Source organism: Drosophila simulans, chromosome 3R, assembly GCF_016746395.2.
Source record: "Drosophila simulans strain w501 chromosome 3R, Prin_Dsim_3.1, whole genome shotgun sequence".
Classification (NCBI taxonomy): domain Eukaryota; kingdom Metazoa; phylum Arthropoda; class Insecta; order Diptera; family Drosophilidae; genus Drosophila; species Drosophila simulans.
In genome coordinates, this window is record NC_052523.2 from 2278311 (window position 1) to 2291515 (window position 13205).

Consider the following 13205-nt stretch of genomic DNA (forward strand, 5'->3'; position numbering starts at 1 on the left):
GAGTGGGTTAAAAAACGCATTTTATTGTGGTTGATTTAAAACAAATTTTGGTAAGCATACCTATTAAGTCATATACTCATCTATTTATAATAACTTTAAAGAGGCAAATACAAGTTCTCAGCTTTATTTCCTGAAAAACACCACCAAATAGGGTCCTTCCCCCCATGCAATACAATCCAACCCAACCCCACAGGCCGTTGCAATGCGGCTGGCAGGCCGAGTTGGCCACAACAATCCAGTTTTAGTGACCATTTGTGCATCGAGGCGAGTGGAGGAGCAACAGCAGGCGAGCTTTGCGCAATTGTTTACAATTGGCGACGGAGAGCCAGGAAGCTGAAAGAGAGAGAGCAAAAGCTGTGGCGGAGAGCCAAAGTTTTTTCGCAGCATCCTTTTCTCCCTGCTCCGCCCGCTCTCTTCATTTTCCATTTGGACGTTGCCTGTGCGAAGAACGGATGCCGAATTTTCCAATACACCATTTCGGACCGAAGTAAACACGAAAAAAAATTGTGAAAAATTCAAAATTACGAAATTACTCGCATTAAATTTAAATAATAAACGACTGGTGGAGCAGAATGCGGGGCGAGGAGGCGACCTACAGGCGCACCACGCGCGAGAAGATTGTGCTGCGAGGGAACACAACCATACGCACCGTGGACTCCACTTCCACATACCTGCCCGTGATGAGTCCAGCGGGGTGAGTGCTTCGCGAGGGGAAAGGTCCAAAGGGGTGGGTGCCAGTTGGAGGCGCAAGGCGTGCCGAGACACTTGAGCGTTCCATGACTGTCGCCTCGCAATCGATTTTTATCTCGCGCTGCAGCTGATTTTCAGATACAGATACACTATATGTATGTGTGCGCATCCGAAACGGCCTTCGCTTGTGGCTCACCTCCGGATTATCGGATTCTGCCTACATGCACATTTAAATATGGACGAACCACTCCAGGCCCCCCAATGGCGGTGCTCTCAAACGTATGCTATAGTTTCTGGGTCCTCGGGGCAGGCCAACTCAAGAACCGGCTTCCTTCGGCCGCATGCAAGCCTGCCATTAAATTACATTGCCGGCAGATTATTGGGAAACCACTGCCGTTTGAGTAAATACTCGGGCATACGCGAGTGGAACGCCTTGCTTTCCCCAGAAATCGATGGAATCTTGAGCCAGAAGCTAGCGTGCATTGACCACAGTCCAGCGCGTTGGGTAACCCAAGGAGTTGAAAGTGCTGTGGTTTGACATCGAAGCGGGAATGTCCTTTAGACAATGAGGAAACTACGATAAGCAACTGTGGTCAGAAAGTAGACATTAGTAGAAATATTATGAATTTCATTTATTTATATATTGCATATATTCCTTCTTACATATCAATAGCTATTTACGATGAGCATATATGCACAACAAACATAAATCCTTTAAATTGAACTCCATATATTTGAATTTCAAGCAATTTTAAGAAAGTTCTCGATCGCATTTCCCAACTCCGATCGGCGGTTTCCTTGTTTTCCTCCAAGTCAAGATACTCTTTCCCCGTAATTTACCATGATTGAAACCGCCCCCAAGTAGCGCCCAAGCGAAACTTCCTTTAACCTCAATTCGCAGTCACACGGACGCACACCAGGCAACTGGGAAAACTACCCGGCCCGGTCCGTTCCGTTGCGGAATGGTAGTGGTGGTCGGTTTGTTGTGGACGCGTCGTCCAGTCGAGCGGTCAGTTTCAGTTGGCCTGCAACCCTCGAGTCGCCTGGTCGGGTCGCGTTTTCGAACTCCGAGTGCGAGCCAATCGAAGGCTCCGGGCGCAGACTGTCAGGTAGCAAAGTTTCCGCCCGAACATATCCGCGTGTGTTTTTAAATTCATAGTGAAGTGTCTGTGTCTCGTCATAATCTTTGTGACGCCGGCACAGCGCCATGTTCAACACCAGTGCCCAGAATTGGTTCGGCATGGGCCAGACAGCCGTGGATCCGAGCGGCGGAGTGGCTCAGATGCTCAACAACAATTCGAGTCTCTACAATCAGCAGCAGCAGGCGGCGGCGGCGCCACATTCGTTCATGCGCCAGCGATCGCTGACCAGCTCCAATCCCGCCCTGGAGCGCTCAAACGCCTTGGCCACGCGGCCCCAGTCGCCGCCCAACGTCCAAGTTCAGTACGAGGTGGCGGTACCCTTCGTCTCCACCTACCGGCACACTCCATACCACTCGCTCTGGGATCTGCACCAGTGGTAAGAGCTAGTAGAGATCTGTGGCCAAAAGCAATCCACCTTGTAAGATCTTACTTTCGCAGTTGAATTCCTTGACCTGGCAGTTGGTAACTACCCCGTTGGTTGGTCAACTATGAACCCTACAGTATTTCCTTTGTTGCATACAAGAAAGCCACCAGCTACCTTCTTGACCCCAACCAGTTTCCTTTCGCGAGTATATTTCTGCCAGTCATAATTGCCATTTTGCTGTAATTTGCATAGGACGAAATGTCCTGTGTTGTGCCAATGGGATTAGCATAAACACCTCTTGGTGACACGATTTTAAGGGGCCCATCATAACTACGAGTCCAAGGAAATCCGCCATCACTGGACTTTCCCATGCCGGGGTTTTTCCACGCTCAATCCGGCCTTGTAACACTTTGCCAATCAATCAATTGCTCAGTTCTAATGCAAGTAATTCCTAGATTATGGCCCATTGATTCGTTCATAGTAAAGGGAACAAATAGGCAGTGGCCTAGTTAACCGCTCCACTAATCATTTCCATCAGGAATCAGGAGCCGAGAATCAAAGAATTCGTGGGCGAGCACATAGAGGAAACATTAACCCAAATTCGAACGAGTACAGCTCGCAATATAAATACCAAGCGGATGTGCCAGGAGTCAGGCAATATGGCCGGGAATTATGGCTGTGCTGCTGGTGCTGCTGCCAACTTAATTAGCCAGGCGTAAAATATATTGCGGCCCACTTCCCAGACCGAGATTTACAATGTTGCCTCAAAGGCTTTAATGCCTCCAGATGACGCATGCAAAGGCGAAAAACACGTCAAAAATACAATTCAAATGCGAATACAAAAGTTAACAATTGTCGCCGACACGTCAATAACCTGGCCAGGAGCCAACGAGTTTATTGACCCCACCTGCGGTTTGAATACGCGCCCCCTTGGGAGGCGCCACTAACTCTTCGTTTCCCGGAAATTCCCGAGCATTGTCTGCGGAGGGGCAGGACAGGGCAGGATGGGAGGGTCCTCCGCAAGGGCTAAATAATATTAGACGGCTAGACACGAGGATTCCAAACGGTATATGTGTGTGCACACACCAGGACACGCGAGCCACTTGTCCGCGGCTGATAAAGCAAATGACCTTTGCGACATGGCCAAGTTGAATGGCAGCTCCATGGAGCCACCAAATAGTTTTGGGTAGTTAGCTATAAGTTTTAAAAATGAACCCATAGGTTTTTGTTTCGCGTTGTTGGGGGCTTTTATTTATATCCTTACCAGTTATCAGTTATATGTTATGTTTTTTCACAGACAGCCATATGCGATAAGGAGTTGTAATAAGTTAGTTCTTAATCCTTCTTAAGTGGCTTAATTAGATAGTATAGTATAGTTTTCCGCAGCAAGCAAATAAGAAGGTATTCCAAAGGTGTTTGAGCCCTCACTTCTGAAAACATAGTTTCCTATAGTTTACCATAGTTTGTTTTTTTCCCAAAAAAAAAAGATAGAATAGATAATACGTATTTCTATAGTGTGCAACATCTTAAAGATACATCTCAAAATACCTAATTAAATACGAAAATATATATGTATGTTCTTGGCACTAATGGCATTGATCGATCATATTATGCTATTATAGGTCAAGGCCTAGTATCGATTCCTCTTTCCTTTTATAATATACATATGTATCTATTCTACTCGGTAAGAACAATCAATGGATATCCTTTCCTCTTCCAGCTCATCCACACCTCCAACAAGCCTGTCGCACATGGCCCGAATGATGGACTCCCTGATCCTGGACTCGCTGTCCCCATTTGGCTTCACGAAGATCACGGCCACCAGTCGACCTTCCCGGAACGCCAGCTTGAAAAAGAGTTCAGATGGCGGGCACTCCTCGACAGCGGAACGGCACCGGCCCATCAACAATCTGGGCTCGAATGCACCTGGGGGATTGGGCATTGGCGGAAGTGTTCCGTTGCGCAGCAAGCAGCGGCTACCCACGCAAGGTTGGTGCTCCGGGTGGCGGGGTTTCCTATATAATCATTAAAATGCAGTCTCCGCCGCAGAAGTGGCACCACAACCGCGAGCCAGTCAGACGGCGCAGATGCCATTTCCGTCGCAGCAGCAGGATAATCGGTGGGTGTCCTCCCTGCGTCGGCGGGATCCCGAGCTCCAGCCCACACTACCCTCCATCAACAGCAATGCGAACAGCAGCAGCCTCAGCCAGAGCCACCACGGGAGTGCCGGGAACGTGGGATTGGCGGGCGCAGGAGCACCCACACCCGCCGCCAGCATGGGCGCAATGCGCCTGGGGCGACCAGCAAGGGCGTCCGCCATGACCGCCGCCCTGCGAAAGAGCCGATCCGTGGAGCGCCTGCGGGCCAGGAAGCTCAGCACAAACACCCAGCTTAACTTGAAGCACAAGCCGGTTAAGAAGAACTCGCTGGACGAAAACTCCAACTCGGATGACCAAGACGCCACCACATCCCTGGAAGACAACTCGCACGCTCAGTCCCTAGCCACTAGCCACAACACGCCCAAGTGCTCACCCAAGACCAAGGCCAAGCACTTCTCGCCCTTGGGCTACGAGGTTCATCTGGTGGACACCCTGGAGAAGGACATTCTGCAGCGCCATCCGTGCATCAAGTGGACCGATGTGGCTGGGCTCAATGAGGCTAAGACAATACTCCAGGTGAGCTCTTATGTTCCGATATCCACATATACATATAATATATGTATCTGCGTCATCTATGACTAGAATAGGTTGGAATTTGAGATCCTAAGATATAAAATTGCACCTCAGAGGCGTGCAGAAGACCTAAATAAAAAGTAGCTAACTTCATACTTCCTTTTTGCCCAAATAGGAAGCAGTGGTGCTTCCGGTAATTATGCCGGAGTTCTTCAAGGGAATCCGACGACCGTGGCGTGGAGTGTTGATGGTCGGTCCGCCAGGAACAGGCAAAACCATGCTGGCCAAGGCGGTGGCCACAGAATGTGGAACCACCTTCTTCAACGTGTCCTCCTCGACCCTGACCTCCAAATACCGGGGAGAGAGCGAGAAGCTGGTGCGACTCCTGTTCGAGATGGCCCGCTTTTATGCGCCCAGCACCATTTTCATCGACGAGATCGACGCCCTATGCGCCTCCAGGGGCAGTGACTCGGAGCACGAGGCCAGTCGGCGGTTCAAGGCGGAGCTGCTCATCCAAATGGACGGACTCAACGCGAGCATGCAGGAGGAGAAGGTGATCATGGTGCTGGCGGCCACCAATCACCCGTGGGACATCGATGAGGCTTTCCGGAGACGTTTTGAAAAGCGAATCTATATTCCTCTCCCAAACGGTAAGTGCCAACCACTTCCTTTCCTGCAGAGAATAATTGTAATATTATGCCCCAGAGGACACCCGATCGGCTCTGCTCAAGCTCTGCCTGAAGGACGTTTGCCTGTCGCCCAGTCTGAACACCGGAATGATCGGCGACGAACTGCAGGGCTACTCGGGGTCGGACATAAGCAACGTGTGCCGGGACGCCTCCATGATGGCCATGCGGCGCCTCATTTCCGGACGCACTCCCGATCAGATTAAGCAAATCCGTCGCGAGGAGGTCGACCAGCCGATTACTTTGCAGGATTTCCAGGATGCCCGTCTGCGCACCAAGAAGTCCGTGTCTGCCGACGACGTTGCCCGCTTCGAAAAGTGGATGGAGGAATACGGGTCGTGCTAGTTGTACGGGCTGCTGGCCCAGCACCCTCGATGATGATTGTATCCCATGTGTACTTCCAAGTCCCGATCGCAATTATTTGTAACCTGTATAAATCGTACTCGTTAGACGTAATGTTTTCGGTTTTATATACGCTTAATTGCTCAAGTGCCCCACGCCCAGCATTGCTCCTCTATGTACGTGCACACGGTAATCTGATATCTTATAAATACATAATATTATATACACTGAAAATATTTAATTTGTAATATTTATTCAAAAGAATCCTACTGTAGGCTTATAGCAACATAATGTATTTTGTAATCAACATATTTGAAAACAGAAACGAAATAAATTAATCAACACCTTTTGGATCCACAGACCCTATCAGGCCCTCAACTTGGCAATGGTGCTCTGGTACTCCTGCTCGACCACCATGTATTCCTCATGCAGCTGCTCCATGCGTTGTTGAATCGTTGGCAGGCGAGCACGCAGCATTTCAGTGTCCATCTTGAAGCGCTCCATTTTCTTCAAATCCTTTAACTGCTTGTAATAGACCGCATTAAGCCGTTTCTTAACTTCCAGGCGATAGGGTCGGTACTCCTTTTCATCTTTTACATTGGTGTAGAATAAACGCAACAGCTCGTACACTTTACGCACCTGGATGGGATTGAGCTTCAGAGCCTCGCGGGCTTCCCGCACCATCTCCTTGTTGAAGCCCTTGACTATCTCGCCCCGGGCAAACGACTTCAATTCCATGCAAGATCGCGCGTCCACAAAATTCCTCAAACGCTGGAAATCCTCAGATGGATCCTCCACTGTTATGTCCACAACATTCTTCTGTGCTTGATAAAACCTGTAAATGCTCTCGACCAATTGGGTAGCCAAGCCGAGTTTCTGGAAAGGCGGCAGTATCAGCATCTGGCTTATCCTGGGCCTCTTGTTTTGCGGATAGGCGTAGTACTCGTATACGGTGGTGTAACCAACAGTGGCGTACTGCCACTGGCAATCGTTGTTCTTGTACTTTTCGTAGCTTAAGGAGAAGAGAAGAGTACGTTGTTATTGAAACCAGCTGCTGAGTTTGGTAACAAAATAAGCCAATCTTGTCGCAGAAAACTTACCACAAGAAGTAGCACCACTGTGGATCATCAGTGTCGATGTAGGAGGCAGCGTCCACGAACCACAAGATGAACGTCTGCAGCCGGGCAAAGAACTTTAAGAATGATGAGCTCTTGTAGTCGCACTGGTAGATCTCGAAAAGGCGCTCGCTGCCGTCGTCCGATACCCGCCTGTATTCGCTTATCTTCTCACCGAAGGGCTGAAATTTGTCAGCCTTGTCCAGTGTCTTGAGAAACTCATCGAGATTGATGAAGTAGCAGCCGTCCGGCAGACTCTGAGCAATTGTGCTGACGACGTCGTCGGCCTTGATCTCTCCACCGGAGATCTCATTCACCCGTTTGCCGTAATCGACGCCAAGGTAGATGTGCAAAGGTCCTGCCGTGTACATTACACGGACGTGCAAGTCCTGGTAGCCGAAGATCGTCTCGGTCTCCCCGAAAATCTGGTGGGCCATTGCGGGATGAAAGGTCAGGGCATCATTGTTGATGTCGGCCTTGTCACGGACTAAAAACGGAACCATTGCAGGGCTACCTCGGTAAGAAACAATGATACTTACTCAGCTTAAAGTCTACCACTTCGAGAGCATCAATCACAAAGTCCTGGTACTTCTCGATTTGTGCCATTGTGGGGTACTTCAAAAGGCGGCAATCAGTTCGCTTCCGCAAATGGTGGACCAGAAGATCTTTCCGGAAATTTTTACTTGTGACTGTCACGTAGTTTGAAGCTACCTTGTTGCTTTAAAAATCCAAAAGCACGTTGTTTATAAAACCAGACAGCTTTTTGCGGGTGTTCTAGCGCAATTTTCGCGGCTAAGCAAAGTGATTGGCTTTCCAATAGTGTTGGACAACGCAAGACGGTGAATACAACACTAACCACGGATAGGGCTGTCAGATGTGTCGTTTAAGCGATAGTTTAACTAACAAATATGTGTGGATTGCAGGTTTGGTAAGAATGAGATTTATTATAAAAGTAATTATATCATTTTATTGCCATACAAATATTAGTGTTTTTCAATCAGAAATTACGCAGATAGTGTTGTTTCGATTGTTAAATCTCTGACAACCCTATGCGATATTTACCGTTGTTTTCTTGATTTCGCAGTCTTCCATTTTTCTAACAAATATTGGGCCATATTTTGAGCTGAAATCATAAAAAAACGTTTTGGAACGTTTTGGAACGTATTTTTATCCTTAAAAAAATATGTTTGAATGTGACACATCTCGCTCTGGTACTATCACTTCAAAATTCACCTTTTCAACACTACAAAATCCCGCAGCCAACTTAACACAGCATTTGTAAGCAAAAATTTGTGCGGAGATTATTATTAGAAAAAAGCCGCTTTTGCATCCAACAACTTTAAGAAAAGGAGCAGACAAACCAACCAGGTTGGAAACAAGACGACGTTTATCATTTCCCATAGTGACAAACAGTTTAAGTAGATTCCGTAGCAGGGCAAAGGCGAGATATAGGTAGGTTCGAAAACTGCTTCGTCATATCGGCAATAATTGAAGTAAACATTGTTTTGTAGAACACAATGGACACCTATTTGTTTGATGGCGGCCGCATCACCAAGATGGAGGTGGACTACGAGCCGGCGTGCAACGAGAAAATCCCCCTGGCGAAAGAGCTTGCCAAGAAAAACCCCGACGCCTTTCACGAAGCCATCGAGATGATGCTACAACTGGAGAAGCAGACGCGCCTCGGCGCCGACATGGTTTCCTGCTCACGAGTCCTGGTTGCCATCTGCCAGATCTGCTTTGACGCGTCCAACTGGAACGCGCTCAACGAGTACGTGTCCCTGCTGGTACGCCGTCGGTCTCAATTGAAGCAGGCCGTGGTCAAGATGATCCAGGAGTGCGTCACGTACGTGGACAAGACACCCGACAAGGAGACTAAGCTGAAGCTTATCGACACACTTCGCTCGGTTACCGAGGGCAAGATTTACGTTGAGATCGAGCGGGCCCGTCTTACTAAGATTCTGGCCGACATTAAAGAAGCCGATGGCGATGTAGCCGGAGCTGCCACCGTCATGGAGGAGCTCCAAGTGGAGACTTATGGCTCCATGGATAAGCGTGAGAAGGTGGAGCTCATCCTGGAGCAGATGCGCCTTTGTCTGCTGAAGGAGGACTACGTATCCACGCAGATCATTGCCAAGAAGATCAGTATAAAGTTCTTCGACGATCCGGCACAACATGATCTCAAGCTGAAGTTCTACTATCTAATGATTCAGTTGAACAGAGACACCTCCTTCCTTAATACTTCGCGCCATTATCAGGCCATAGCGGAGCCTCCTCGCAAGAAGACTGGCCTTACACCCGTAGACTCTGCCGCGTCCACGGATGAGCAAAAAAAGAAGGATGAGGACAAGAAAAAGAAGGAAGAAGATGACAAGGATAAGAAGCCAGAGGTTGCTACAGAGCCTGAGGTCGAAATCGAACTAACCGAGGAGCAGAAGAAGGAACTGACGGAGAAGCTAGTTTGTGCCGTGCTTTATTGCGTTTTAGCTCCCTTCGACAACGAACAGAGCGACATGATGGCACACCTTTCGAAGAACAAGAAGCTGGAGGAAGTGCCAGCCTATAAGTAAGTACATTTGATTCGAACTCAATGGAAAAATTTTATTTTATTTTCCATTTATAAGGGAAATTCTGCGCTTGTTCATGTCAAAGGAGCTGATCAACTTCGACACATTTAATGCAGACTTTGGGCTCGTGTTGGCTGAAAATGAGATGTTCAAGGATAGCACCAAGCATGGCAAGAAATGTATCACCGAGCTTAAGGATCGTCTAATAGAGCATGTAGGTCTTGTTGCTTAAAATTACTACTAATTATAACTAATTGCTACTGATTATTTCATAGAACATTCGCATCATTGCCATGTATTACTCCCGCCTGCATTTGGCGCGCATGAGCGAGCTGCTAAACCTTCCCACCAGCCGCTGCGAGGAGTATCTCTCTAAGCTGGCCAACACCGACACCATCCGCGTAAAGATCGACCGTCCCGCCGGCATCATTTACTTCACCCAAAAGAAGAGCGCCTCCGACATCCTGAACAACTGGGCCACCGATGTCAACCAGCTGATGTCCCTGGTCAACAAGACCTGCCACTTGATTAACAAGGAAGAGTGCGTCTACTCCGTCATGTGTGCTGTCGAGGATTAGTCCTGTTCCATAGGTGCTTAGAATAGTGTTTCCCCTTTGAAGCGCATACCCACACGCAACTGTAATTGTACTAACTCCTATCCATCAACATTTCGATTCTCTTTGTGAAGTTTGTATTCATTGAATGAACTACAATTATTAAATGAATCCCCCATTAAATGTCAATGCAATTCAGTGCAGTTTTTGCCAGTCACTGGTGATTTCTGCCGGTATTTTACAACACTTTTGGGGGTGTGTGCAGAGTGCTTCTTCTTATCCAGGGAAGTCAACATGGGCGTAGATCTAAAAAAAAATTATTAAAATTGGATTTAATGTTTAGTGTCCAATAAAAGAATACAAGTTTATGAAAAGTTTATAAGCTCCTCTCCAAGGGGATATGTCTGGGCTGTATAGTATAAAGTATAGTATTTTCTATTACCCAGCTGTCAAGGTAAAGTATTTTTCTCAAATGGGTCCGAATCATCCCCTTGCATCCCCTTTTGACGGCGTCACTGGATGCTTGTTATTCTTGTTAATTGTGCCATAGCAAACCGCACATTTCGCAAGTCTGTTTGAAATCGGTATTGTTATTACTTAAGAATGCCAAAAGAAGATTGTAAATACTGGGATAAGTGCTATCAGCAGAATCCCGCACATTTGTCAAAATACAATCATCCAAAAAAGCAAGAAGAACACGAAGTGGACGGCGCAGAAGGCAAAAAAGTGGCGCCAAAAAGAAGTGCATCCTCGCAGTCCGGTGAAAAGGAAAAGGGAGAACAGACCGAGCCGGTGGACAAGGATAAGTCCAATACGAGTGCTTCAAGTACGGAGATGGTGAACGAGGAAACGGCCAAGGGCAGTTATGAAGCCGAAACTGAGGAGCTTCACAAAGAGGCTATGAGCAACATATCCGGAAAGAACTATATGGAGATCCTGGAGAAGCGCATCCGCCTGTCCGTGCAGAAGGAGTACGACAATCTGTGTGAGTCTAACGAGTTCATCCGACACAAGTTTCTTGTCGAAATGCCGCCGGACTTCTACGAATTTTGGAAGTTTGTGGGAAGCTTAAAAATTGATCCTTCGAAGCCCAAGGACGCTGGCTTGGAGCACCTAGACAAAGTATTTCAACTGCAGTTGGTAGGTCCCTTTGAGTTCCTAGCCGGCAAATTTCACGGCGCTAAACTAGGCGAACCGGGAGACTACCTGCGCCACTGGCGTTTTTACTACGATCCACCAGAGTTTCAGACGATTTTCGTGCGCCGAGGCACTGGGATTCACTACGGTTACTGGCGCGATGTTCCGCAGGACAAGGAAAATCTGTTAATAGCCCGCAACGACTCTGCAAAAGGCTGTGAGTTCCAATTCGTCGCTGGAAATGCCTTCGATGCATTCCTATACTACCTGGAGCACGATTTTGCGGCCACTCCATTCTCAAGCGGGCAGTTGGCGGTGACCAAAAAGGCGGTGCCGAAATACTTGAGTGACAATTCCCTGGAACTGGCCCAGCTGGACCGACTGCAGCGGGAGCGCAACAAGCGTGTTGTGGCCAAGACATTCCACCGAGCCGGCATTGTTGTGCCCTTTGACCAGAAGACAGAAGTGGGCTACCGTCCGCTGGCCGTCAGCGATTCCGAGCTCAAGAAGATGCTGGCAATGCTGGACCGGAAGGACGTCGATAATGGAGCCGCCAAGCAGGCGGTTCTGGAGAAGCTACAGCCGGTGGCCAACGCAGCCAACATAGCAGTTGATGAATCGGACTTTGGGAGCGCCCTGGAACTAGGCATCGATATGTTCTGCAGTGGGCACAAGGAGCTGCACATGCTTGCCTCATCGTTGCTGGTACCTGCCTATTCAATGCTTTCCCGTCCGCAGTTCATAGCCATCGCCAAGGCGCACATGGAGCAACGTAGTCGGGAGGTCAACCTCAGCATTTTTGAAGTACTTAAGTAGTTCGATTTTTATTCCGCAACCGCATCATTTTTACAAGCATTAAAACTAGGAAGTTGAGCACAGCCAAAAGTAGTTTCACATGTACAAATAGGAGCTCTCCTTGCGCGGAGGGATGTAGCTTGAGCTGCAGGCCACGCCAGCGCCTTGAAGTACCTTGATCACTGGCTGGGCAGCTGTGGAGTCTAGGGGTAGCTTGTCGGTGTAAATAACGAAGGAGGTAACGGGCAACTCCATCTGATCCCGCCAACTGGCAACTGCAAAAAAAGGTGAGCAGATGGTGAGATGATTAACCCTTTTCTTTCTCACTCATCACTCACCGCCTGCTGCAACTCCAGCAATAAAGTTAGGAGCCTCTAGTTCAGTGATTTCCTTCTGGTTGGCACCTATGCCGCGGACAACGGCAATGTGATCCCGGTAGAGCTGAATGTCCTCGCTTTTGAACTCGACCTTTGGCTTAAGCGTCAAAGTGATCACTTTCTTGGCTAGCTTAACGTACGGTAGTAGGAGTTCCGCAACCTCGCCGCTACTGGTCAGGTCCTCGTTGATTATGGCCAGCAACTGTTTGGATGAATGACTCCAGTGCAGGGTCGAATTATTGGCAGGAATGGCGCACACGCGCTTTGCATCTTTTGCCAGCAGAGAGGAGGCGAAGTGAGTGACATTAATGCCCTCAATAACCACCAGCATCTCGCTCTCCACAGTGGCAGCTTCCCCATCGCAATCATCGTCGAACTTCAGCTGCAGCCTGCGAATCCAAGATGTTAGGACTACGTAAATAAGTTTAGGTCACGCACTTCTCCACTGGCTTTAGGTTCTCCAATTCATCCTCCTCGCAGTCGTCCCAGAAGGCACGCGATGAGGGTATATTTAGTTCTCCAAATCCTGGACAGCTCATCGTGTAGGTTGTGAATTAATAAAAAGGTGAAATTATAATGATGAGCTGAATTCCGGTCACTATGTTTTTTTCAGGTCATCAGTGTGACCATGTGCTGAACGCCGAAATAAACGTTTCTCCATTTTAATATATTACTTTTGCAGATACTATTTAAACACTTTTGGTTCTTTTTCTGAACTTAAAAGGATTTGGCATGTCAATTAAAGATTTAACAATAAACTAATC

General features: G+C 48.1%; 5 protein-coding genes across 8 annotated transcripts; 3 read left to right on the forward strand and 2 right to left on the reverse strand.

Moving 5' to 3' along the window:
- Positions 1 to 332: 332 nt before the first annotated feature.
- Positions 333 to 6257, forward strand: LOC6726881 (katanin p60 ATPase-containing subunit A1). 4 transcript variants are annotated; one of them, XM_016176166.3, is made up of 5 exons: positions 333 to 694; positions 3917 to 4185; positions 4234 to 4871; positions 5044 to 5518; positions 5574 to 6257. In XM_016176166.3, the coding sequence occupies exons 1-5, from the start codon at positions 573 to 575 to the stop codon at positions 5897 to 5899; spliced, it is 1830 nt and encodes a 609-aa protein (XP_016033395.1). In that variant the 5' UTR covers positions 333 to 572; the 3' UTR covers positions 5900 to 6257. The 4 variants fall into 4 exon arrangements, with proteins under 4 accessions (XP_016033395.1, XP_016033394.1, XP_016033393.1 ...); XM_016176165.3 differs by having other exon boundaries at positions 340 to 694; positions 4246 to 4871; XM_016176164.3 differs by lacking the exon at positions 333 to 694 and adding an exon at positions 1768 to 2208.
- Positions 6133 to 7860, reverse strand: LOC6726882 (histone acetyltransferase type B catalytic subunit). Its single transcript, XM_002102248.4, has 3 exons — positions 7551 to 7860; positions 6997 to 7498; positions 6133 to 6908 (listed from the first exon to the last, which is right to left on the reverse strand). Exons 1-3 carry the CDS (start codon positions 7615 to 7617, stop codon positions 6263 to 6265), a joined length of 1215 nt encoding a protein of 404 aa, XP_002102284.1. The 5' UTR covers positions 7618 to 7860; the 3' UTR covers positions 6133 to 6262.
- Positions 7861 to 8081: 221 nt separating this feature from the next.
- LOC6726883 (26S proteasome non-ATPase regulatory subunit 12) lies at positions 8082 to 10315 on the forward strand. The gene is made up of 4 exons (XM_016176167.3): positions 8082 to 8463; positions 8523 to 9577; positions 9636 to 9792; positions 9854 to 10315. The coding sequence occupies exons 2-4, from the start codon at positions 8529 to 8531 to the stop codon at positions 10154 to 10156; spliced, it is 1509 nt and encodes a 502-aa protein (XP_016033397.1). The 5' UTR covers positions 8082 to 8463; positions 8523 to 8528; the 3' UTR covers positions 10157 to 10315.
- A 305-nt stretch (positions 10316 to 10620) lies between these two features.
- LOC6726884 (histone PARylation factor 1-like) lies at positions 10621 to 12147 on the forward strand. Its single transcript, XM_002102250.4, has one exon. The coding sequence runs from the start codon at positions 10736 to 10738 to the stop codon at positions 12083 to 12085; it is 1350 nt and encodes a 449-aa protein (XP_002102286.1). The 5' UTR covers positions 10621 to 10735; the 3' UTR covers positions 12086 to 12147.
- On the reverse strand, positions 12066 to 13091 carry LOC6726885. The gene is made up of 3 exons (XM_002102251.4): positions 12880 to 13091; positions 12403 to 12830; positions 12066 to 12339 (listed from the first exon to the last, which is right to left on the reverse strand). Exons 1-3 carry the CDS (start codon positions 12978 to 12980, stop codon positions 12161 to 12163), a joined length of 708 nt encoding a protein of 235 aa, XP_002102287.1. The 5' UTR covers positions 12981 to 13091; the 3' UTR covers positions 12066 to 12160.
- Positions 13092 to 13205: the final 114 nt, after the last annotated feature.

Coding starts and splice junctions, on each gene's coding strand:
- LOC6726882 (XM_002102248.4), bottom strand. CDS start 7,617: ATGGCACAAATCGAGAAGTACCAGGACTTTGTGATTGATGCTCTCGAA. Junction 7,499..7,550: donor AGTGGTAGACTTTAAGCTGA/GTAAGTATCATT, acceptor TTCCGTTTTTAG/TCCGTGACAAGGCCGACATC. Junction 6,909..6,996: donor CAGTGGTGCTACTTCTTGTG/GTAAGTTTTCTG, acceptor CTTCTCCTTAAG/CTACGAAAAGTACAAGAACA.
- LOC6726884 (XM_002102250.4), top strand. CDS start 10,736: ATGCCAAAAGAAGATTGTAAATACTGGGATAAGTGCTATCAGCAGAAT.
- LOC6726883 (XM_016176167.3), top strand. CDS start 8,529: ATGGACACCTATTTGTTTGATGGCGGCCGCATCACCAAGATGGAGGTG. Junction 9,578..9,635: donor GAGGAAGTGCCAGCCTATAA/GTAAGTACATTT, acceptor TCCATTTATAAG/GGAAATTCTGCGCTTGTTCA. Junction 9,793..9,853: donor AGGATCGTCTAATAGAGCAT/GTAGGTCTTGTT, acceptor ATTATTTCATAG/AACATTCGCATCATTGCCAT.
- LOC6726885 (XM_002102251.4), bottom strand. CDS start 12,980: ATGAGCTGTCCAGGATTTGGAGAACTAAATATACCCTCATCGCGTGCC. Junction 12,831..12,879: donor AACCTAAAGCCAGTGGAGAA/GTGCGTGACCTA, acceptor TTGGATTCGCAG/GCTGCAGCTGAAGTTCGACG. Junction 12,340..12,402: donor TGCTGGAGTTGCAGCAGGCG/GTGAGTGATGAG, acceptor CTTTTTTTGCAG/TTGCCAGTTGGCGGGATCAG.
- LOC6726881 (XM_016176164.3), top strand. CDS start 1,898: ATGTTCAACACCAGTGCCCAGAATTGGTTCGGCATGGGCCAGACAGCC. Junction 4,186..4,233: donor GCAGCGGCTACCCACGCAAG/GTTGGTGCTCCG, acceptor ATTAAAATGCAG/TCTCCGCCGCAGAAGTGGCA. Junction 5,519..5,573: donor CTATATTCCTCTCCCAAACG/GTAAGTGCCAAC, acceptor ATTATGCCCCAG/AGGACACCCGATCGGCTCTG.